The sequence below is a fragment of the Mycteria americana genome, chromosome 1 (genome assembly GCF_035582795.1).
Source record: "Mycteria americana isolate JAX WOST 10 ecotype Jacksonville Zoo and Gardens chromosome 1, USCA_MyAme_1.0, whole genome shotgun sequence".
Lineage (NCBI taxonomy): Eukaryota > Metazoa > Chordata > Aves > Ciconiiformes > Ciconiidae > Mycteria > Mycteria americana.
Window position 1 is genome coordinate 222,907,592 of NC_134365.1, and position 22,690 is coordinate 222,930,281.

The 22,690-nt window shown below is 63.2% G+C and overlaps 3 protein-coding genes across 5 annotated transcripts; 1 reads left to right on the plus strand and 2 right to left on the minus strand.

The window, feature by feature from the left end:
* The first annotated feature begins 27 nt into the window (after positions 1-27).
* ILK (integrin linked kinase) lies at positions 28-7,947 on the plus strand. 2 transcript variants are annotated; one of them, XM_075491471.1, is made up of 13 exons: positions 28-175; positions 2,582-2,681; positions 4,027-4,192; positions 4,540-4,635; positions 4,798-4,894; positions 5,006-5,089; positions 5,349-5,434; positions 5,777-5,886; positions 6,134-6,261; positions 6,528-6,649; positions 6,737-6,836; positions 6,926-7,056; positions 7,259-7,947. In XM_075491471.1, exons 2-13 carry the CDS (start codon positions 2,593-2,595, stop codon positions 7,406-7,408), a joined length of 1,359 nt encoding a protein of 452 aa, XP_075347586.1. In that variant the 5' UTR covers positions 28-175; positions 2,582-2,592; the 3' UTR covers positions 7,409-7,947. The 2 variants fall into 2 exon arrangements, with proteins under 2 accessions (XP_075347586.1, XP_075347585.1); XM_075491470.1 differs by lacking the exon at positions 28-175 and adding an exon at positions 1,393-1,494.
* A 532-nt stretch (positions 7,948-8,479) lies between these two features.
* Positions 8,480-10,516, minus strand: TAF10 (TATA-box binding protein associated factor 10). Its single transcript, XM_075491472.1, has 5 exons — positions 10,287-10,516; positions 9,735-9,892; positions 9,584-9,648; positions 9,323-9,437; positions 8,480-8,646 (listed from the first exon to the last, which is right to left on the minus strand). Exons 1-5 carry the CDS (start codon positions 10,483-10,485, stop codon positions 8,557-8,559), a joined length of 627 nt encoding a protein of 208 aa, XP_075347587.1. The 5' UTR covers positions 10,486-10,516; the 3' UTR covers positions 8,480-8,556.
* Positions 10,517-10,640: 124 nt separating this feature from the next.
* Positions 10,641-17,558, minus strand: TPP1 (tripeptidyl peptidase 1). 2 transcript variants are annotated; one of them, XM_075491468.1, is made up of 13 exons: positions 17,317-17,558; positions 16,896-16,985; positions 16,687-16,826; positions 16,455-16,605; positions 15,744-15,865; positions 14,744-14,943; positions 14,291-14,489; positions 12,793-12,981; positions 12,485-12,557; positions 12,046-12,166; positions 11,683-11,841; positions 11,472-11,609; positions 10,641-10,885 (listed from the first exon to the last, which is right to left on the minus strand). In XM_075491468.1, the coding sequence occupies exons 1-13, from the start codon at positions 17,409-17,411 to the stop codon at positions 10,745-10,747; spliced, it is 1,818 nt and encodes a 605-aa protein (XP_075347583.1). In that variant the 5' UTR covers positions 17,412-17,558; the 3' UTR covers positions 10,641-10,744. The 2 variants fall into 2 exon arrangements, with proteins under 2 accessions (XP_075347583.1, XP_075347584.1); XM_075491469.1 differs by lacking the exon at positions 17,317-17,558 and adding an exon at positions 17,202-17,250.
* Positions 17,559-22,690: the final 5,132 nt, after the last annotated feature.

Consider the following 22,690-nt stretch of genomic DNA (forward strand, 5'->3'; position numbering starts at 1 on the left):
CTGCCCCTGTCCGCTGCCCGCGCGCTGCGACGCCCCGCGCCCGTGGCGCGGAGCCCGGAGCCGGTGCGGCGCGGCGCGCGGCCGGCAGGGGGCGCTGGCGGCGGCCGGCCCGGGGCGGAGCTCACGCGCGGCCCCGCGTTTGCCGAGCCGCCGCCCTGCGCCGCCGCCGGAGTCGGTAAGGGCGGCCTGGCCTGGCCAGGCTGGGCCGGGCTGCGTCGGGCCGGGCCGTGCGGGGCCGCGCCGACTGCGGCTGGAGGCCGGGCCGGGCCGTGTCGTGTCGTGTCGTGTCGGGCCCGGCCCGGCCCGGCCCAGGAGGAAGCAGGGCTGGGGCTGCGGGTTGGCTCGGACAGGGCCGGGCCGGGGTCGGGGTCGGGCTGGTACAGGCGGGGGTCGGGACAGAACGCGATGGGGGCAGGACGGGTCCAGGTCGGGGTCGGTCCGGGCTGGGGCTGGTCCAGGCCGGGCCGGGCCGGGAGCGGTGTGGGTTTGAGTGGGCTGCGGCTGGGGCTGGGGACAGGCTGGGGACGGGGCCAGGTTTGGGGTAGGCAGGGCTGGGGTTCATGCAGGCTGGGCTGGGCCCAGGTGCGGCTGGGTTGGGATGGGGTTGGAGCTGAGCAGGGGCTGGGACTGGCCTTGGGCTGGGTGATGGGCTGGGGCCGGTCCAGAGCAGGAAACAAAAAAGAGGGGGTCGGGGGGGCTAGGCTGTGCTGGCGTGGGCAGAGGCTGGCTGGTGGCAGCCGTGTTTGGGGTGCGCTGGGGTGGGCGACAGGGGCGAGGGGCATGGGCTGAGTGAGGACAGGCAGGGACCCGCAGGGCTGCCCCGGGGCTCCTGTGCCGGTGGTTGGTGTGGGGTCAGTGCCGCTGGGATGGGACAGGGCAGGCTGGGGCCTGTGGCTGGGTCGAGCCCTGGGGTGCGTGGGGCAGGATGGGGCTGGGGCTGCACTGGAAGGGGTTGGAGGGGGGCCTGCAGGGAAGAGTGGGGAAAGGTCTTGGGTCGGGGCTGATGAGGAACAAGCAGGGCAGCACGAGGCGGCCTGGGTCTCCACATCATGGCACCGCGGCCTGAGTGGTGGGGAAAGGGGGCACAGGGGGCTCAGCAGGGCCGATGTGGCCACTTGGCAATGGAGGAGTAGAGGGCCCCTTGTTTCAGGCAGGGCAGGGGCTGGGGGGAGGCCTGGCAGCCTGGCCAGGACTGAGGCAGGCACTGGTGCAGTGACAGGCAGGAGCCCTGGGCCGAGCAGGGGTAACGGCTGGTGGATGAGAGGCGGCGATGACAGTGGGATGCAAGTCTCACAGGGCTGAGACGGGGATGGGGTATCGCTGGGATGCCCCTTCCCTGATCCCATCCCAGATGGGTGGGTGAAAAATCCGGTCTGGGGGCAGCGCCATCAGCCCTGGAGCTCTGGGGCTGGCAGGACCTGCAGGACATCAGGTCGGGGCACGGCGCTGGCTCCTTGCAGCTCATGGGCAGACCTGCTCCGTCCACCACAGCTGGTGAGCTGGGAGCGGGGCTGCCACTGCCCTTGAAGTTCTGGAGCCCATTCTGGTGCCTATGAGGCCCCCTCAAGGGTCCGGGCCGTGAGGCCGGTCTCGTGTGTCCCTTGCCTCACGTAGCTGCCTGGAGCACGTGACACGGGCAGAGCGGCTGTCCTGGGGGGCCAGCTGCCAGGCACAGGGAGCGTGTTGGGGCCCATCCTGCCTGCTCAGAGCGGGTGGGGGTCCTGCTGCAGCTGGGTGAGTGCCAGACCCTGCAGGTTTAAGACCCTGAGGTTTAAGCCCTCAGGGGTGTATGTCAGGGGCATTGTGCTTGGTCTGTCCCTGCACCCGCACTGTGGGACTCGCCAAGGGCAGCCCCACATCCCTGCTTGATGCCGCAGACCCCCAGGCAGGAAAGTACCTGCCAGGCATGTCCCCACACTGTTGGGGAGCTCAGGGTAGTGCAGCCCTGGGTCTTAGTGAGGCTGCTGTTGTCAAGGGGTTAAAAATGGAACCAGGACGCGTGCTTTTTGCCTGGCTCTGGGCTGGGGTGTCTGTTGATTAGAATGGAGAGAGGGGGAGCTTGTGGACCTTTGGGGTCTCTCAGTTACTTGAGCATGATGGTGTGCCAAGTTCAGCCAAGCCTGGACTGGAGTTGGGGATCGGGAGGGTGTGTGGAGCGATGGGATCCCTGCAGGGTGGTGCTGGACCTCCTCCAGCTCTGCTCCCAGACCCCCTCCCAGGAGATGTGGGCACCCGGGTCTGGCTGGGCCTGCAGATAAGCCTGTGGATGCCAAATCTGCTTCCTTTGAGCTGCTGCAGGCACCCGTGACACTGGAGTCAGTCATGAACTTCCCCTTCAGCTGCGAGTCCAGCTCCGTCACCAGCCTTCGGCAGTCCCCGTGGTTTTCCGCAGGGCTGACGAGGAGGGGGACGCGAGGCTCCTGTCCTAGCTCCCCCAGGGAGACGCCCCAGCTGAGGGGCTACCAGGAGCAGAGGGGCGGTGGGAGGCGATGTCCAGGTCCCAGGGCTGTGTGTGGGAAAGGGGGGCAGGGAGCCCCACTCCACAGCGGGGCCCCGTGTCCTTACACACCCCTCCCCACAGCAAGACCCACGATGGACGACATCTTCACGCAGTGCCGAGAGGGCAACGCAGTGGCTGTGCGCCTCTGGCTGGACAACACCGAGAATGACCTCAACCAGGGGTGAGCAGGAGGGACCCAGCCCAGGCTGGACCCGCCGGGTGCTGTCCCTGGCTCAGCTGCGCCACGGGCTGAGGGCGCTGGACGGGGGCTGAGGGCGCTGGACCAGGGCCGGGGCTCGTTTCCGCTCTGCTCCGTGTCCTGGGGAGGGGGTGGGATTCAGCTCCTCCCCGCTGGGAGGAAGTTACCGCATCGCTGAGGCATGAGGGCTGCACATCCTCCAGCCGCTTCCTCAGCCGCCCGCTGCTCCCGGCCACGGGACGGGATGCGTCTCGGCCAGGGGTTGGGCTGGGGGTGCTGGGGAGAATCTCCCTGTCCCCAGGGTAGATGGTGTGTCTGGGTGACCACTTCCCCTGTCCCCTCTCTTGGGAGCACTGCAGCTGGCATGTGGAAGCACAGCCGGCATTTAACAGGAGGGCTGGGAACCACCCCAGGGCCAGGAGCTGCACGGGGCTGACCTGCGCCCTGCCCCTGTGTGCCCTGCCCCAGATCTCTCCTCACAGCACGTCCCCTGCTCCAGGAGCTCCCGCGGGATCGCGCAATCCAGCGCGCTGCCGCCTGTCTTTCAGGAGCAGCGTTTGGGCCAGGCGCGAGGTTTAGAGCAGACGTCTCCGTTGCCTGTGGGCCGGCACAGCCTTTTGCCCGCACACCAAAGATCCCTTGTTGGGCCACGGCAGCGTCTTTGCTGAACTTGTTCTGGGCAAGGGGCCTTCCTTTGGCCGTGTCTTTCAGTCCCTCCTGGGGGTCCCAGTTGCACAGAGCTGTCCCAGTCCCACAGGTCGTGCCTGAGGGACTGGGGGCTGGCTGGCACTCGCTGGGGCATTTTGGTCCCGGGTGCCTGTGCCGGGGTACCCCCTGCCTGCAGGGCCAGCTGTCTGTCCTGCCTGCCTGCCCGCCTGCCTGCAGGGTTGGTACGGGAGGGGTGGGGGGCAAATGGGGTCTGCTGTGCCGGGGAGCTGGAGGGGAGCCAGGGATGCGGTGGCCCCTGCCTGCCAGGCCCTAATCTCCTTTTAAGGCCTGGCTGGTCTCCTCCTCCCTTACTTGGCCAGGCACTGTCAGAGCCGAGGGGGGGACGGGGGAGGGGATCTGGCTCTTGCCAGCATCTCCGTGATTCAGCCCGGGAGAAGATGGGCTTTGGCCAGGGCCTCCGGGGCCCTCCTGGGGATGGGAGAGAGCAGGAGAGCCGCTCAGCCTGTCCCCTTTGCCTCTGCAGCCCGAGTGCAGGCGTGCATGGCGATACCTGGCTGGCTGTGGTGCTGTCGGCAGCGCCCTGGCAGCACTCGGCCCTTCTCTCCCTGCCCGGGCAGGCTGCAGCCACTCAGCAGAGCTGTCTCTGCCATCTCCACAGGGATGACCACGGCTTCAGCCCCTTGCATTGGGCCTGCCGCGAGGGCCGCTCCAACGTGGTCGACATGCTCATCATGCGGGGAGCACGCATCAATGTCATGAACCGTGGTGACGACACCCCGCTGCACCTGGCTGCCAGCCACGGCCACCGTGACATCGTGCAGAAGGTACCTGCTTCCCATGGCCAGCACCCTGCCCCTTCCCCACCGCCTTCCAGGCACCCACCTCGTGCCTTGCGCAGCCCCGTGGCAAATTGAGCGGGACTCTGTGCAGCCCTCCGCTCTGTCCACCCAGGACTCGCTCCCCAGTCACCTGCCGGCTTCCTTGCCCTGAGCTTACTGCATCCCCACCCTCCCCACAGAAGCCCTGCATCCAGCCTCAGTCCCCTCGCAACAGCAGACCTTGCCCGCACCGAGGCAGCAAATGTGCTGCTGTTGGTGCTCCTGCCGTCTCCCAGGGCAAGGTGCTGGGGGGAAGGGGACCTGCTCTAGATTTACAGGGATTGTCCCCCCAGCTGATCCAGTTCAAAGCTGACATCAATGCTGTGAATGAGCATGGGAACACACCTCTGCACTATGCCTGCTTCTGGGGACATGACCAGGTGGCAGAGGTGAGTGGAAGCACGTGGACACAGGCAGGAGCTTAGGGCGAGGGAGGTGGCTGAGGGGGGCATGGGGAGGGAGAGGAGGGACGAGGCAGGAGGCTGGGTGTGTATGAAGAGGCTGAGAAGAGGACAGCAAACTGTGCAGATGCTTGCTTTCTCCTCCCTCAGGACCTGGTGGGCAATGGGGCCTTGGTCAGCATTGCGAACAAATATGGCGAGACGCCCATTGACAAAGCCAAGGCACCACTGCGAGAGGTCTTGAAAGGTAGGAGGTTCTCGTCCTGACCCTGCAACCCACTTCTGGCTCCTGCTGCAGCCCCTGTGCTCAGCATCAGCGAGCTCTCTGCTTGTGCTGCCAAACTCCTTGTCCCTCCAGAGCGTGCTGAGAAGCTGGGCCAGAGCCTCACCAAGATCCCCTACAAGGATACCTTCTGGAAGGGCACGACCCGCACGCGTCCCAGTAAGGATAAAGCCTTCCCTGATGGGGATGCTGTTGCAGGGGAGAGCACAGCTCTCCTGCACGGTAGGGCAGGCTTCTGGGGAGGGGGCGGCAGTCTGCACCGCAAATGGCTCATTTTGGAGGTGGAAATCCCCTCACTGAAGGTGGCTCCTCACTGGACCGAGGCCTCCCACTGGTACTGCCTCCCTCTGCAGTCCCAGGTGGACATCAAGAGGAAGGTCCATGCAGCCACAGGCTGCATCTCCTCCTTTTCTTACAGGAAATGGGACTCTCAACAAACTTGCTGGAATAGACTTCAAACAGCTGAGCTTGAGCCAAAAACTCAATGAAAACCAGTCAGGAGAGGTACGTAGGCCTGTTGCCCCCCAGGACAGGGTAGCTGCACCCATGCAGACCACTGCTTTCTCCCCAGCCCCTGGCTGGCTGCAGAGTGCAGAACTGGGGCACAACTGCTTGGTGGGTTTCCACGTCCAGGTATGGGGCCAGCCCACGCAGAGGGAAGGCACCTGCCCGGGACTGAAAGGCCAGGGTTCACTCTCATGCTTTGTCATCGTAGTCACTCCACGTTGCTGTGGACCTGTTGGTCCTGTGGGCTCTGTGGGCCCCACAGTCCTGTGCAAGGGGCTGGGAGGTGCTCAGGGACCGTGTGTCCTCTCACAGTGACTGTCTCCATCTGTCTCCCTGCAGTTGTGGAAAGGGCGCTGGCAAGGCAATGACATTGTCATCAAAATGCTGAAAATCCGGGACTGGACAACTCGGAAGAGCCGAGACTTCAATGAGGAATACCCAAAGCTGCGGTGAGTGCCAACACCCTTCTCCAAGGCCGCCATGGCTCTCGCGGGCAGCCATTATCTCCAGAGGAGTAGGAGATAGGCAGGAGCCAACCAGGTCTGCAGGGTCGGGTGGTAGTGCTCCAGAGCAGTGCGCAGAGGCTGCAGGGAGGCCCCGGGAGGATGGCACGCCAGCAGCGGTGCAAAGGGCAGGGAGGCGATGAGGGGGTGTGGGCAGCACCCACTGTTCTCAGGCCTGTCACTTCTCTTGCAGGATCTTTTCTCACCCCAACGTGCTACCGGTGCTGGGCGCCTGCCAGTCCCCCCCAGCACCCCACCCCATTGTCATCAGCCACTGGATGCCCTATGGCTCCCTCTACAACGTGTTACATGAGGGGACAAGTGAGTGCTGATGGGGGTGACAGAGCCGGGGCAGAGGCTAGTCTCCCTATCCTCGAGAAGTTGCTTCTCTGTGTGTTTGGGGGGTGGCAGGGGACCCCTCCAGCTGCAACACCAGGGCGGGTGCAGGGTGAGCCGTCTCCAGTCCGCACGCCTTCCCCACACCCCGTGTGCGATGTGTCTGCCAACACCACCTCTGTCCCACACATGCTGCAGGTGACACACACCTCCCCCTCTCGCTTACCCTCGTGCCCCCTCCCTCCCTGCAGACTTTGTGGTGGACCAGATGCAGGCAGTGAAATTCGCCTTTGACATTGCACGGGGCATGGCCTTCCTGCACACGTTGGAGCCCCTCATCCCACGCCACCACCTCAACAGCCGCAGCATCATGGTGAGTTGTCAGTGTCGCATGGCCCAGCCCTTCCTCCTGCAGACTGGGGCAGGACAGGCTCCCCTCTGACCACCCCTCTCTCCCCAGATCGACGAGGACATGACAGCACGGATCAGCATGGCTGACGTGAAGTTCTCCTTCCAGTGCCCAGGGAGGATGTACGCACCAGCCTGGGTGGCACCAGAAGGTAAGTGTCTGCTAGCCAGGCCCCTCCTGCTGCTTGGCCCCTTCCTCGCCCTCAGCCCCATTCAGCTCCCCGTGCTGGATTCCCTGCAGCCTTGCAGAAGAAGCCAGAGGAAATTAACAGGCGCTCAGCTGACATGTGGAGCTTCGCGGTGCTGCTGTGGGAGCTGGTGACCCGTGAGGTGCCATTTGCAGACTTGTCCAACATGGAGATAGGCATGAAGGTGAGGAGAGGGCTGGGCAAAATCCCCCGGTCCAGACCAGATCAGCCAGGGCATAATGGGGTCTAAGCCACCAGCAGGGAGGGGAGGCAAGGCCCACCGAAGGAGAGCCCACCGACACTCCTCCCAGAGGTATGGGCTGTGCCTCCCAAATGCAGGGCTGGGTCCAGATTTCTGATCCTGCCCTGCTCTCCCATGCTCCCAGGTGGCACTGGAGGGGCTACGTCCAACCATCCCACCCGGCATATCCCCACACATCTGCAAGCTGATGAAGATCTGCATGAACGAGGACCCAGCCAAGCGCCCCAAGTTTGACATGATTGTGCCTATCCTGGAGAAGATGCAGGAGAAGTAGAGAGGGGGCTACCTCCCAGCCAGCTGACGCTGCCATGCTTCCCTTCCCGCCACCCCCAAGTGCCTTCTTTAACCCCAGAGCCAAGGGGGAGCAGGGAATGCCCCCTCACCCTGAGCCAGCCACGGACACACGGTACAGACAACGCTGCCTTCTCTGGAGCTGCTCTGCAGGCTTCAGACACTGTAGCACCAAATCTATGGCAGCACCTCCATCCTCCCTGGCTGCTATGGGCAGAGACTGAGCAGGAGGCCTGGCCCACGACACTGAGCACGGCTGGGCTCTGCTACCTGTGAGGCTGGGCCGGGGCCGTGGAGCCACCCTGTCCTCCTCGTCCCCAGGCCCCGAGCAGCTCACCGACTTGACAGTCTCACATTAGGCAATGCCCAGTCCTGGTGCTCTTTCTTACTAAGGACAGTGGGGTGAAGCTTGCCTGTTGCGCCCAGCACCACCCCAGCTTTGCGCTTCACTCTTTATCGTTTCCATCCAGGCCATGCGGAAAAGCTGCCAGCATCTGAAATAAACATTTGTTATGAAAACTGGCTGCTGGTGGACGGGTGCATACGTGCACAGGGCGTTGTCCGCAGAAAGGGGGAAAGACTGACACTGGGGCTGCCCAACAGTCCGCAGAGTCCTAGGCTCTGGATCTGTGCCTGTACCAACCCTCCTCCAGTGACTGGAGGAAGGAAAGCAGGTGGGCTAACAGCACCCCCCTCTTTTGAGAGAAGGGCCCAGGCTGGCTGCAGTGCTACCTGCACAGGCCCCTAGCGTTCCTCTTGAGAGGCAACAGGTATGCTCGGGAGGAAGACATGAAGAGGGTTGGGCAGTCCTATTCCCACTATGCCCACCTTCCTTCAGCTTCTTGGGGCAGGGCTAAGCCCTCCTAGGAATGGCAGAAGGTGCAACTATAATCCACCAGTTGCGAGCCCTGCAACCAACCCCTCCCTGCACTGGCCTGTCAAAGGCAGGGGACCAACTTCTGTTGGTGTAGTGAGAACAAGCCCTAGCAGGCCTGCTCGTCTGCTGTTTTACTTGTAGGCCAGGCATTAGCGCATGGGCAGGACACAAGATGCCTTTCCACAAAAACTACCCAGCTGTTTAATGGCACAGAAGCGACCCTAAAAAAGTTCCCAGTGACAATCCCTCAGTCTTTACGTGAAGTAATGTGGCTTTTTCACATTGATGCCATATTCTGCAAGTGCTGGTGTCAGGTCTTCCATGGTCAGCGTGTACTTCTTATCCTGAAGGGACAAGGAGTAGCATCAGTCACAGCAAGGACAATCTAAGCTGCCAGGCACTCCTCAAAATCTTGTGGGTTTAGGATTTTTCCCCTACAAGCTCTGGTGACCTGCGTGTGCACAATTCCCAGAAGCAGCTGCAGACCAGGTTTGGGGCATTAACCAGCTATTAAGTACTGCACATTTTGTTTGCTGTGTGCCCTCAGCTGCTCGATGGACAGAAAGATACTGAGCGTTACTCAACGCTATAAATTACATTGGCTTCATGAGGCCCCCAAGCCGCAAACAGAAAATGACTGGGAGAATTCCCAGAAACTATGGCTACACGCTTGCTCCCCATTTACTTTTTTCCCCAAGCATGTTGAGTTTTGGTCGCTGTCGGAGGACGCAGGGCTAGATGGCCCTCGCTGTGATGAGGTGTGGCTACTCACACATGTCTGTGAAGCCATCAAAGCATATTCCACGCATTCCACTGCCCACCTCATCTTCCCGCCAGCGTCCTTTTTCTACCAGCAGAGCCCTAGCTTATTAGTAAGCGTGCTGACCGTTCAGGAGCACGACACGTTTAAGACACTCTACAACCCACATCCCCGCAGTCAATAGCAGCAAGTTTAGCTTGCTACAGCCCCAGGAGAGGACGTTTCCCCTCATCCGAGCAGCCATTCTGTCCTTCTCTCACCTTGCTCTTATTGCGGGAGCTGCCTGAGGCTGTTCCCTTCATCTTGCAGTGCTGCAGCGCATCATTAGCAATGTCAGAAATAAACTTCTGCGCAGCCAAAGAGATCAAACGAATGCTACCCAGCAGAGAAAGAGAAGGGATAATTTCAGACAGACAGCACAGAGTATGACTGGGATCACGGAAGTTCTGTTGGGGCCCCCAGCTATCAGACCCCATGTGGGGTCCTTGAGGCCACACTCTACCACACCTGCTGCCACTTACATGCGTGGATCAGAGGCCTCGAATCCTGCTCTGTTGAGGTAATAGCCCGTGACAGCATCTGGGATCTGTACAAGAGAAAAGTTGGAGGAACTCTGCTTCCCGGAGGCAGCCCGTCACTGCGCGCAGCCTGCCCCCAGCGCATCCCATGTACCGTAGGCGTGTAGTCCTCCAGCTGCATGAGGAAGTCCACCAGCGGCGTCGTGGAGACCACCGGCTTCACGTCCCCGTTGGCCGCACTGGGTGGCACGTAGACCCCATTGGACATAGCCCCTTCAGGGGGAGCGGCAGCCACTGCTGCAGAGACGGGCACTGCGGGCACAGGGCGCTCAGCGGGCAGCTGTCCCCCGGTGCGGCCCCGGCCCCCCACCTGCCGGGACCCCAGTCCCCCACGAGCCAGCACCCGGGACCCCCGCGGTCACGGCGCCCCGCAGCCCCAGGCAGCTCCGGACTACACAGACGGACCGGCTCGGTGCCCGAGCTCGGGGCGCGCTCACGGTCCGCCCGCCCCGCGGGAACCCCCTGTGCGCGGGTGCCGTCCCCTGGGGCCCCCACTCGCGGCCCCCGGGGACCCCAGGCGCCCGCGGCCCCGGTCCACCGCCCCCAGCCGGGCCCCGCCCAGCCCCCTCCCCCCGCAGCCCCCTCCCCCCCCGGCGCCGAGCAGCCCCGTGCCCCGGCCCTTCCGGCCCGCCACCCCTGCGCTCACCGGGGCCCCTCCCGCCAGCCGCGCCGCCCTCGGCTCCCCGCGCCGCACCGCCCACCGCGCCCGGGGGCGCCCCGGGAACGCCGCTGCCGCCGGCGGCCGGGCTGGGCTTGTTGTCGGCGGCGGGCGCGGGCGCGGGGGCGGGCGGCGCCGGAGCGGCCGGGGCCGCGGGCGCGGGGTCGGCCTCGGCGCTGCCGCTCATCGCCCGCCGCCGCGCGACACCGGGCGCCACCTCCCCCGCGCCTGCGCACGGCGCGCCGCCCCACTGGCCCCGCCGCTCGCCGCGCCCCGCCCCGCGCAGCCCGCGGCCCCGCGCGCCCCCCAGCGGCGCCGCGCGGCACAGACGGAGACAGCAGGGGCAGGGCCCCGCGGCTTTATTGGCGCCGGCACCTCCCGCCACGGCGCGGGCCCGCGGTGGCCCCGCCCCCGGCCCCGCCCCCCGGCGTCCCGGCGTGGGCGGGTCAGGGCGGCAGCAGCGCCCGCAGGAGGCGGGGGAAGTTGGGGGTGCCCCAGCCGGTGACGGGGTCCCAGGCGGGGCCGGCGCAGAAGCCCTGTCCCTGCACGGTGCCGTCCAGGCAGGAGAGGTGGCAGCCCTGCGTGACCTGCGGGGACACGCCTCAGCACGGCCGGGCCGGCCCCGCCGCGGCGGCCGGCGCCCGGCCCGCGGGGAACAGCCCCTCCCCTCCCCCCCCAGCCCCTGGGAGGACTCAGGGACCCCCTCCCCCCCAAACGCCCAGTAGGGGAACAGGACCCCTTCCCCCCCCCCCAGCCCACGGTGGGACAGGAACCCCCGGGAACACGCCCCGTGGGAGGGCGTGGGAACCCTCGGGACACCCCCGGGGCAAGGGCCGCCCCCTCCCCAGCCAGCAGCGGATCCACCTCAGGACACACGCCCCTGTGCAGCACAGGGACCCCCCCCAAACACCGCCAGCAGCGCAAGGGGACCCTGCCCCACGCAGCCCGCGGGAACGCTGTGGAGACGGCCCCCGGCCACACCTCCCGCGGGAAGGCAGCACCAGCACCCCCCAGCCGCCCCCCAGCAGGACGCTGTCGGCCCCGCCCCGCCCCAGGCACGGCCTCGGGAGCGGCAGCCCCAGGCTTCCCCACCAGCACCCATCGGCGCCAGCCCAGCCGCTCCGGGGCACCCGGGACAGGCGCCCCGGCCCCCCGGCCCCCTGCCCAGCTCACGTCGTAGAGCGCAGCATCGTGCCCCCGCTCCTGCAGCTGGTAGAGCGCGGGGTTGAGGAAGCCCAGGGGCGCGAGCCCCCGCTGCAGGCGCCGGTCGTTGATGAGTGCCACCATGCCCCCCACCACGGGCGTGGACGCCTGCCGGAGGCACGAGCACCTCAGCGCCCGGCAGCTCGGCCACCGCGGACCGGCACGGGGCTGTCCTCCTTACCGACGTCCCCGACACCCAGGGCAGCGGGATGCGGTTTGTCACCACCCAGTAGTTGTCGGAGAGGGCAGACAGGTCGGGGTAGGCACGGCCGCTGCTGTTGTAGTAGGAGCTGGGAGGCAGCTTCGAGGCCGAGCGCAAGAAACGCCCGACTGCAGCAGCCTGGGGAGAGCACAAGATAAGGAGCGGGACGCCTGGCAGCGGAACCTGCCCTTGCTCACCCCTCTGCCCCTCCTTCCCCTGGCCTGCAGCCCAGCCCCGGGGCTGCTTGTGCCCACCACCGCCCATAGTCACCCCCCCACGTGCCATGCAGCCCCCCGGCCCCAGCCGCAGCCCCTGGGTCCCGCAGAGCAGGCGCCTCCTCACCTGGTAATCGGGCATGGGGAAGACGTTGCTGAAGCCCCCCCCACTAATGTAGTCCGTCACCTCTGCGGTCACCAGGAAGGGGTTCTTGAAGGACGTTCCACCCACGGTGGTGACGTAGGGACTGGGGGGAGAGGTGGGCACTGCGGGTGGGCACACGACTGCCTGGGGCCTCAGTGGCATCCCATGTACCAGCCCCCTCCCGAGGAGCTGCACAGGTTCCCCCAGCTCTGAGGCCTGTGAGCGACCCCAGGCATGCTGCTGGGGCTGACCCTCAGGAGTCCCCCAAAGGGGCTCAAAACCAGCTCGAGGCAGTAGCCAGCCACAGGCCAGGGCTTGAAGTGCCAGCAGCAGCTGGCCCTGGCTGTGGGCGAGCTGCAGCAGCCGGCTCTGCGCAGAGCCTCACATCTCCACAGGACCCACGTTCACCTCCCTCATCTACCTTGAGGCTGGAAAGCTGGGCCGGAAAGTATGGTTCCCACCGGGCACCCTTCTGCACCCAGCGCCATCGTCACCTGCCAACAGAGATGGATGGGGTAGTCCAGCAGCATCCGAGCTGCTCATCGTCCACCAAATGCTCCCAGAAGTGACCTGGGGGAAGGGCTCTCTCCACCTCCCAGGCTGGGATTCCCAGGCAGGGGATCCTGGCTGTGCAGGGGCAGAGTGTCCCCGTTCGGTGTTCAGCATGGAGGTTCCCCACAGTGCTGGGACCCTCTGATGCACCTGCACCGGGCCAGCAACAGCACGCACCTGAGGCAAACAGGATGGTCAAGCCCCGGGCAGCTGCCTTCATGAACTCCACGTTTACACGCTCCATGTAGGCTAGTGACAGGCTGTCCTCATCATCCCCATAGCTCACGGAGTGCACCCAAGGCAGCGATGACATATTGCTGAGCAGGAGCAGCCAGGCCAGGAAGGGCTCCTGGCTCTCATGCCTCCCTGCAGAGACAACCCTGAAGCTGCAGGTTCAGCTCCTCCTAGGACACCAGGCTTGAGGGAAAGCGGGGGATAGCATAGGGGGGGACCATGCCTCAACAGCACCACCAGCACCAGGAGCTGAGCCCTCCAGCTCCTGCCCTGCCTACAGAGAGCAGATCCGCAGCACAGCTGGTTTAGAGCTCTCCCGTGAGCTCTTGCTGGCAGCACGGCTGATCTCGGGGATTGTCACGGTGGATGGCCCCAGGCTCCAGCTCTGCCAGTGGCTCTGGTGAGAGGGTCACCCTGATCCCCAGAGCAGGGGGTCTACACTCATCCACTCCTCTGAGCACCTGTCGCAGGGCTGCAGTCACCCTTGGCATCCAGACAGCCACACAGCCCTTCTGAGACTCAGCCAAGCCTTGGCCCCCCTACCCCTAACAGTGGGTCCCAGAGCAGTTTGATGTACTCTCCACCTCCATCTGTCAAGGTCCCTCATCCCTCTCCATGAGGTGGGGAGAGCAGGGCCCCAGCCACCCCTTCTCACTCTCAGTTGCTCATGTAACTGCCTGTCTCTGCACCCTTTCCACACCACTAACTGCACGGAGGAGGTGGAAGTTAACGCACAGCTGTGCCCGCCTTCACCATCAGGAAGACAGAGCTGGTAGTCCTAAGGGCGTTCCGTCTCCTGTTCAGCCAGTTTCTGATCTGGGACAGATCACACTTTGTCCTACAGCACTGTAGTCACGTTTGTGCAGGCTGTTTTGCAACCTTGTTTTCTCAAATTGCCTTACTCTCCTTTATTCACTCTACTGGTAGATTCATGGGCGAGATCAGCTTCAACCCCAAAGAAGCAGGAAAAAAGTAAAAAGACACAGTTGCTGCGCTCTCCCTCCATGGAAAGGCAGCAGAGTGGGGTGACTGCTTTACATTGTGTAGTTAAGGCATGGAAGTCCCTGTTACAGGATACTCTGGATGCTGAAAGTTCACATGGGCTCAAAAGCAACTACAGAAATCAATGGAAGATGACTTCCCTAAGAGCTATTAGAAACCGACAACAGCTCCAAATTTGGAAGCCCACAAGGTACGTGCCCATAGTAGCTGGGAAAGCATTCTGGGGATATACCACAGCCACATACCACAGCCACAGCCATGTGCTGTTCGTGGACGCCCCTCCAGGCGTTCCCCTTTGACAGATGCCAGATAGACTCAGTACAGCCATTTTTTATGCAGAGAGCAAGTGTTTCCCTTAACAGCAGGCAGGTGTGTTGGTGCTACAGCAAGTGGGATGCATGGAAGCAGTCACAGGGCAACTCTGGAGGGGGACCAGTACCTGCGTTGCTGAAGACCCACGTGGAGATGTTGGCACCCGTGCTCATGATGTATTCCACGTCCAGACTGGCCTCCAGCCCAGCCTTGCCCTTGCCCTGGTGCCCAACCACTTGGTCAACCTGAGAGCGGTGGCCAAAGCTGCTGCCAAAGAGCTGCATAAACTCAGCCAGGTCAGCCTGGTGGAAATACTGTTCCAAGAACTGGGGGGACAAGGAGTGGACAAGTTTGTTCTCGTTTTCTCTTGAAAAAACAAGGTCAGTTTTTTCTCCTGATTTAGAAAGTTGGCCCAGTATGGGTCTGTGAAATGCTAGCCCACCGGGTGCTCCCACTAGCCGCTTGAGGAATACCCACAGCTGTCCTGGGACCACCAGAGCAGCAAAATGTTGGAGACGCAACAATGTGTGGAATTCCCATGGCCTATGGGCCTCTGACCTGGACCGGCTCCACCAGTTACCTGGGCACAGGCCTGGCTGTTGTTTGGCAGTAGCCCGATGTCTCCTCCTGTCATGTTGTATCTCTTACGAATGATGGAAGGTGTCACGCCCAGGTGGAAAGCCGCTCTCCCTCCATGGTGCTGCCTTGGCTCCGTTTCCTTCTTGGCCCAGGCTCTGCTGACCACCTTTCTCTCCGCAGGGAACCGGTGCAGGCCACCCACTGGTGTGCAAGCAAGCAGGAAAAGAAGCAGCTGTTAGGGCCCAGAGCTCTGGGAGGACAGTATTATGGCCCCTTGGCTCCCCCTTCACCATCCTTACTCAGGCTTCGCACCCTAGAGAGGGCCGGCCTGCAGCAGGGCTTGGGGGAGCCCATCCCCTGCAGCACCTGCCCCGAGTGCTACACAGGAGGTGGGGAAGTACTCCCTCGGCTTCCTCGCCAGTCCTCACAGATATTCCCAGGCTGCACAGCTCAGGCTCCCCACTGCCAGGCCACTACCACAGCTTGGCACCCCTTCTGCTTTCCTTGTGGAACGGCCGTGGGACCCACACAAAAGGGACTCACAGAAGGGAGCTTTTCCACCTCAGAAGCAGCTGCATGTCCACAGAGACAGGCTGCACCTGAACTCTCCGCACTGAGCATCCAGGCCCAAGAGTACCAGTAAGAAACACTTACTTTGGATGCTGCCTGTCCACATCATAGAATAATGGTTTGGAAGGGACCTTTAAAGGTCATCTAGTCCAACCCCCCTGCCATGAGCAGGGACATCTTCCACTAGATCAGGTTGCTCAGAGCCCCATCCAACCTGACCTTGAATGTTTCCAGGGATGGGGCATCTATATCCTATGCACAAAGCTCCTCAGGGAGGTCTAGGGGCAGCTGGGACCATGGCTGGGGGGCCTGCCACACTGTCCTCTGGGACACCGAGATGGCTAGTCCTGGCTGCTCAACGCTTAACCTCCCACCCGCACCCGGGGCAGTGAGAGCTCTGGGCAGCCTCAGCTCCCCCGTGTAGGACGTACCAAAGTCAAGGTGCTCAGCCAGCTCCTCAGGGACAGCGTAGGGAAGCGGGGAGCGCACAACACTGCGCTGGCCCTTCACGTAGCGGTGGAACTCAGCCCCTGGCAGGAGGCGCTCGGCCATGCTGCAACACAAGGAGAGCCACCGCACGAGGATTCGCGCCGTGGGGACAGCCGTCAGCGCGCCTGTCCAGCAGCATGCCCATTCTCTGCCCTTCCACTCTGCCTGCTGCTGGGATGAGTCAGGGGTGAGCTTCACTTCCCACCAGCACAGCTGACCTTGTAAAGCAAAGACCACCTTCCGTACCTGACCAGTTCCCATCACCAAACTGAACCAGTGCTCTGACGCTGCAGGGTCCCCTGTAACTCTATCCCCAGTCCTCCAGCGGGGACTCTGCGGCCCCACAGAAGGCAAGAGGAGGTGCGGGGCTGGCCCAAGCACCCAACGGATATGGACGTCTTGTTTCCAGTACTCCAGGTCACCGGCTGTGACTCCCCCCAGCACCAGGACCAGGCACACAGGCAGCCAGCTCTTGGCTGCAGAGCCCTCACAAGCCCAGGCAGAAATGAGGCTCAGCCCTCCATCACCCGGCCTGCATTGCAGTGCCCTGGGGAAGGGGAAGGTGCAGCAGGCAGGGGCAGGGTCTGGCTTCTCCTGTCTTTGTGGGAATGGAACGGCCACCACAGTGGGGCCCAGCCCCACCCAGGGCTCACCTCGCTGGCATGCAGCACTCCAGGAAATCGAGGGTGATAACGCTCCTGCAGTTCTCAACACCATGGCCTTGCAGCCACTTCAGCACAGCCATAAGTGTGGCTGGGGTCGGCTCAACAAGGTCCTGCACCTGCTCCAGGGACAGGTACTGGCCTGTGAGGCACAGAGAGGGTCAGAGCACCCTGCTTGCAGGGCCTGATGGGACCCAGCAGGGCTCAGGCGCACAGCCATTACCATATCGTGGCGAGTGGGGGTCTGAGACGGCATTGACGAGCCGGGCAAGGCGGCCCGTGCCTCGTTGCCGGAGGGCGAAGGTCAGCTGCACTTCGTGGCCGGGGTTCACGCGGCCGGTATGGGTCCAGCCAGGGGGCACGCTGCGGGCACGCTGTGAGCGGCAGGCGGGCACCGGCACCCCGTCCTGTCCCACCGACCCCGGCACCTACCGGAACTGCTGGTCCCGCTCCAGGGCCAGGCCCGCGGCGCAGCTCCAGGCAGCTGCACACAGCGCCAACACGGCGGGGACCTCCCCGCACCTGCAACAGGCGGTCAGGGGAGAGCGGGCACCGGCGCGGCGCCGGGGCCACCGGCCGCACCAGAGGAAACCCGGAGACTGCCAGGTGCCTTGCCTGTCGTCCCGAGCCCCCGCCCCCCCCGGGCCGGGGAGCCCCGCCCGACCCCCCGTCACCCCTGGGCCGGGGAGCCCCGCCTGACCCCCCCCCCGAGCCCTCGGCCCCCCCGGTCCCCGTTACCCCCGCGCCATCCCGCCGCCTCCCGCCGCAGTGCCCCGATCACGTATGGGGGCGCATGATTCCCGGTCACATGACGAGGCCGAAGCCACGGTCACGTGGTGGGCAGGGACTATACCCGTCAGTCACGGCGGTCCGGGCGTGTGAGCCCCTCGGGGCTGCAGGCCGCGGCCGCCAGACCGGGACCGGGACCGGGACCGGGACCGGGGGCATTACCGTGGCCGAGAGCACCGGGACCGGTGCCAGCCCATCCTCCCGGCGACTCGCTGGGGGGCCGCGCCGCCAGGCCCGCGGCGGGCTCTGGTCACGGAAGGCCGCTTGCTGGCGGCCCAGACAGGCTGCCCGGGCACGGCACTGGCCGCCTCCCGGCGCGGTCCGGTCCGTGCTGCCCCGCCCCGATCTTCCCGTCCCTCTCCCGGCCGCCTGCCAGAGCGTCGCGGAGCCGTTACCGCGGCAGCCCGGGGTGCAGCAGCGTGGTGGGACGGCCCGGGCAGGAGATGCAGCCATGGCTGCTGCCCTGGGCCGAGGGTCCATGTAGGGGTCGCGGGCTGGGTGGGGCAGGAGTCCATGTAGGGCTGGTGATCCCGTGCGGCTCCTGGGCTGGGGGGCAGGGGTCCCATGCGGGACTGGGCTGAGGAGCCCAGGCTGGGGGCCAGCTGGGGAGGGGCAGGGGTCCTGCCCAGCACCCCTACCAGGGATGGGATGTTTGTTGGGGGAAGCAGCTTCTGCAAGGGAGGGTTCTCAGGAGCAGCAGGGCCCGCACAGAGAGCGTAGGGCTGGAGGTCCCCGTTCCATGAGGCTGGCACCTTGCTGGAACCGTGCTCCGAGGGGTGGCCGCAGGGAAGCGACTTGAAGGTCTGAGCTCCTGTTGGGGCCTGCTCCTCTGTGCCTACCCCAGGGCTTGGGGTGGTAAGCTGTATGAGCAGGCTGCAGCCCAGGGCGTGAGTGCCCAGGTTGTCCTCTGTGCGCAGAGGCTGGGCATCACCAGTGAGTCCTAGCAAGAGCTAGGAGGCATGGAGTCGGTGGCAGAGCACGTCTGCATACCCTGCATGTCCAAGGCTGCCCTTGCCTGGCCCTGCTGGCGTTCACATGGGCTGCGTGGAGGGACGTGGGGAAGCTGTGGGCACTGGGTGTCTTGGTCAGTCAGGAGCACGGAGGGATAGGGGTGCGGAGGAGGCTCAGGGGACTATGAGCACATGTCCTTGCTTGGTCGTGGGAGTGGGCTGCAGGGTGGTGATGGGCCATGCGGCAGGAGTCATGTCCATGCTGCGCCACCCAGCGACTAGTGCAGCCTGCCGTCCAGCTGGCACTGTCACAGGCAGCCACTTGGCTCCCACAGCTGCTGAGCTGCAGCTCTCTGCTTCCTGTGCTTGTTCTCTCAGATACTCGTTCCCACACTGGGAGCTCTCCTAATTAGGATCACAAAAGTGGTATTATTATACTTGCAGATCTCAGGGTTGTGGAAGGTTCAAGCAATTTTTGCAAGGCAGCTCCGGAAATGATGCCTCAGACACCATGGAGCTTGTCCCCCTGCCTGTGGGCCCAAGGGCAGTACTTGAGGGGGTGTTCTGGAGGTGGCTGGTGAGGCCGAGGGTGCTGTCACCCCATCTGCCCTGGGCCAGTTTGGCTCAGCTAGCCTGGTCCTTGTCCCAGCCGTGGTCACATGCACAGACATGCTGCATACCGTGGCTCCAGCAGTTCCCAGTTGCTTTCCTGCTTCTGCAGAGCAGAGTCCAAGGCAGGAAGAGACGGACAATGGGAAAACCACCTGCCTGGCCCAGGCTGCCATGTCTCCCACGCCAGAGCTGCACTGTGGCTGTCCGGAGCAGCAGCTGCCAGGGGAAGAGAGGCCCAGAGGATCTCTCTTGCCTCAGTAGCAGCATGAGGCATCACTAAAGAAGTGAGCTGATGCTTAGATTGTTGCAGGGTAGGTGAAGGTCCTTTCCTAGGAAAGGCCAGGGCTGTAGCAGTCCCGCTGTTCTCCTTCCTGCTTTTAGCCCTGCTGCGCAGGCAGTGCTTTTCCAGCTGCGCCATGTGTGCAGCTGAGAGGTAGAGATGCCACTTGCCCAGGCAGGCAGTGTCTGCTGCAGACCTTTGGCCCTGCACCCTTTGGGTGAAGGGAGGCAGCCAGGAGACCCAGTGGGCCTTAATGAGTATCTTTCTGGATCACAGAATCCCATTCAGCATCCCATTGATGCTGGGACCTCAGCCCACGTTCCTCAGGCTCACCCAAGCCCCTGTCTGGCCTCCAAGGTACCTCCCGTGCCACCTTGAAGCTAGTTCTTGTGTATTTTAGGAACCCACTGCTCCATCCCCATTCCTCGCGGGACACCAGCACTCCTCTGTGGGTGCTGCCCATAGCGTGAGTGTCTGCGCGAAGCCCTAGGGCACTTCTGGTCCCTGCAATTGGAAGCACATGAGGACTTTCCACACATGCGGCACTGTGTGGTTTGCAGCAGCTGGAGCTGGTTGCCTGCCTGAAGCTGTGCAGTTGCACCCTGCGGGGCTGGGGCGGCAAGCAGGGGAGCTGTGTGGGGGGAGACCGTGGCCAGGGAACACAAGGGAAAGGGCCGGTCATGGTGGGTTGGGGGCCAGGGGACACGGGACACGGGGCCCGGTGCAGCAGAGAAGGTTTAGAGGGAACAGCCCAGCATCCCCTCACACCCAGCCAAGCCCCATCCCCCCAGCCTCGTTGGTGGGAAGAGCTTTCTGCTGTGCCACAGGAAGGCTCCTGAACCACGCGGAGGTAGCTGCCTATCGGGGCTGGGAGTCACCTGTCCTATGTGCGAGGGTAGTGCTGAAGCATGGGTCTGTCCAGCTGGAGGTGGCCCTGGGAGCTGCCCCTTCCCAGGACCGTGTGAGGAAACAAAGACTCGGGATGTGCAAGGAGGTGTGTGGGGCCCTGACGGCACCAGAATGAGCAGCTGCAGGGCAGAGTGCAGTCCATGCACCAGGCCACATCTGGCTGTTCCTAATCTGCTGCACTGCGCTCCCAGCTATGCAGCCCTTGCTGCTTCCTCGTCCTGTACCTGGGCACGCAGCCCTTCCTGTGTCCCAACCCTCACCACATATGGGGTGGCCCACCTTCCCGTTCCTGGTTCCCTGCTGCCCCAGACCCAGCCAGCCACCCCAGCCTGTGTGGCACCAACCCAGCAGCTACAGCTGTAGCCTGGAGGGACTCGCCGCTGCTCAGCCTTGACGCATGTTGGCTGGGGGCCTGGGGTGCTGGGCAGTGTGTGCTGCCAGAGAGCTGCAGCCCACCCAGCTGTCCAGCTGGTTACAGCTTTGGGCAGGACTTTAAGTGGGATGAGATTTGCAGGAGATTATTTCCTGGATCTGTCTGGCCAGCAAGGATTAGGTTGCCCTGACAGAGCTAATTACTCTAACAAGCATCTGCTGCTAGTCTGACTAGCTGGTCTGCAGCAGGCAGGGGACAAGAGAGCCTGCGCATCCAGTGAAGCTGCCAAGGTGTCCTGGGTGGAGCTCTTCTCGCCCCAGGTATGCTTGTGTACTGTTCCTGCAGATGGAGGCAAGTGTGCCCCCTCCTCTGGACAGTCAGGATTACCTGAGGTCAGGCAATGCCAGGCGAGAACAGTAACATCAAGGTCCTTCCTGCTGGCCAAAGACCCCCTTAGTCTCAGCCACAGAGCAGTGAGCATGCCTGGCATGCACTGGCATTGCCGTTGCTACCGGTCAGGGAGCTGGAAGGTGTTAGGTTATGTGCTAAAGTAGCACAGAGAAACAGTGGCAGGCAGAGGAACCCAAATAACCCAGTCAGAGAAGGGGACACCCTTCCCCAGCTCTGGCCAGGCTGTCACTGGCTCATGATCAACCCCATGGTCTGAGGGTGGCACCCATCAGAATGAGTTGAATGGGAGCTGCTCTCCCAGTCATGCCGCAGTCCGCAGGGGCACTGCCTAGGAGTATGAGACACATTATGAGAGGCAAAATGCAAAGCATTTTAGGATTGCGCAAGATGACTTATGGGATATTTAGCAGAGGAACTAAAAGGTGAGGAAAGAGAGGGATCAAGGTGGTTTGGGGAGGAACAAAAAATCGGAAAACAGGGAAAAAGGGATAAAAGTGGCTGGCCACATGTAAATGGATTGATGGTCAGTACATTTGTCTGGCCATGTCCTGCATCTGATGACTGCGCAGTCTGTCCTGTTGTCTTAAACTCAATTTCTAACTATTTTCTTGGATCAGGGGGACTCTATTCTATGTGCATGTGTGTGTGTCAGATGTGTGTGGAGTCATATCACAGGTCACAGGGCCAGTGTGCCCATGGTGCCAGCAACCGGAGAGAGTGAGTATAGGTGCATGAGTGAGTGTGCCATTGCTAGCAAATAGCAATCCAGACTAGGCAGTGAGTAGGTGAAGCAGCCTGGGAGGTAGGGCAGCGAGAGCAGGGGTTGGGGGGGACGGACACACGGACACACACCACAGGGGAGAAGGCTGCCGGAGGGATTGGGGGAGTCCTAGCCAACTGCCAGAGAAACCAGAGGGTCTGGAGATCAACTGAGAACCACTTGTGTTCCTCTCTGTGTCTGTGTGTTAGGCAACAGGAGGTGCGGAGATCCAAAGGCAAGCCTACTGGGTAGACTGATTTTCTAAGCCCACTTACCACAGGGATCCACAGTGTGTGGGTCTCTGCATGTGTTGGTGTCTGTAATGGGGGGGGAGTCTGTAGCAGCTGGAGTGGGGCTGTGGCCTCAGGGACTCATATGCCTAGGTGTCAGCAACTGGGGAGACTGGGAATCTGGGGGCACCTACTGGGCAGACTGTGTGTCTGAGCCCAGCTACTGGAGAGCTCCATCAGCTTCATCAGCTGGAGAGCTTCATCAGCCAGTGAGGGGAGCAGGATGAGGCTGTTGGTGCTGTTTGTGTCTATCTGTGTTGCCCTGTATGGCCAGCTGTGTACACACATATAGATGTGTCTTGTACACCTGTGTTTGTGTGTGTGCCTGTTGGGAAGACATGCTCAAACTCACTACTGGTTAGACCTGGGGCCATGGCACTGGGGCAGCCTCACATGCTGGATCAGCAGCCTCTCATAGAAGGGACTTGCATGATGTAGTCATGCACATGGGTGCCGGTGGCCTGGCCAGGGCAACAGCCAAGCCAGGGCCGCATGTGCAGCACTGCCAGGACATGTGCAGGCACGCCATGTGCCACTGGAGGAGTCAGGGGCACCCAGGCCAGGCCCACAGTGCTGTGCTCAGGCTGAAATACCTGCACCTCATGTGCTGGCCTGACCTATTGCTAAGGCCAGGAGGCAGGCAGCTGTGGCCAGGCAGCAGGGCTGCGTGGAGCTGACAGTGTCTGCCCCAGAGGCCAGAAGCGGCCACAGCACAGCCCACACGCCCAAGCTAGTCCCAGCTCTCCCACCCAAGGAGCTGCCCAGAGCCAAGTGCAGGGTACAGGTCCTACCCAGGTGCCTGTGGCCCATGGCACGTTGCCGGCAGCCAAGCCATGTGCTGAGCCCCACCATG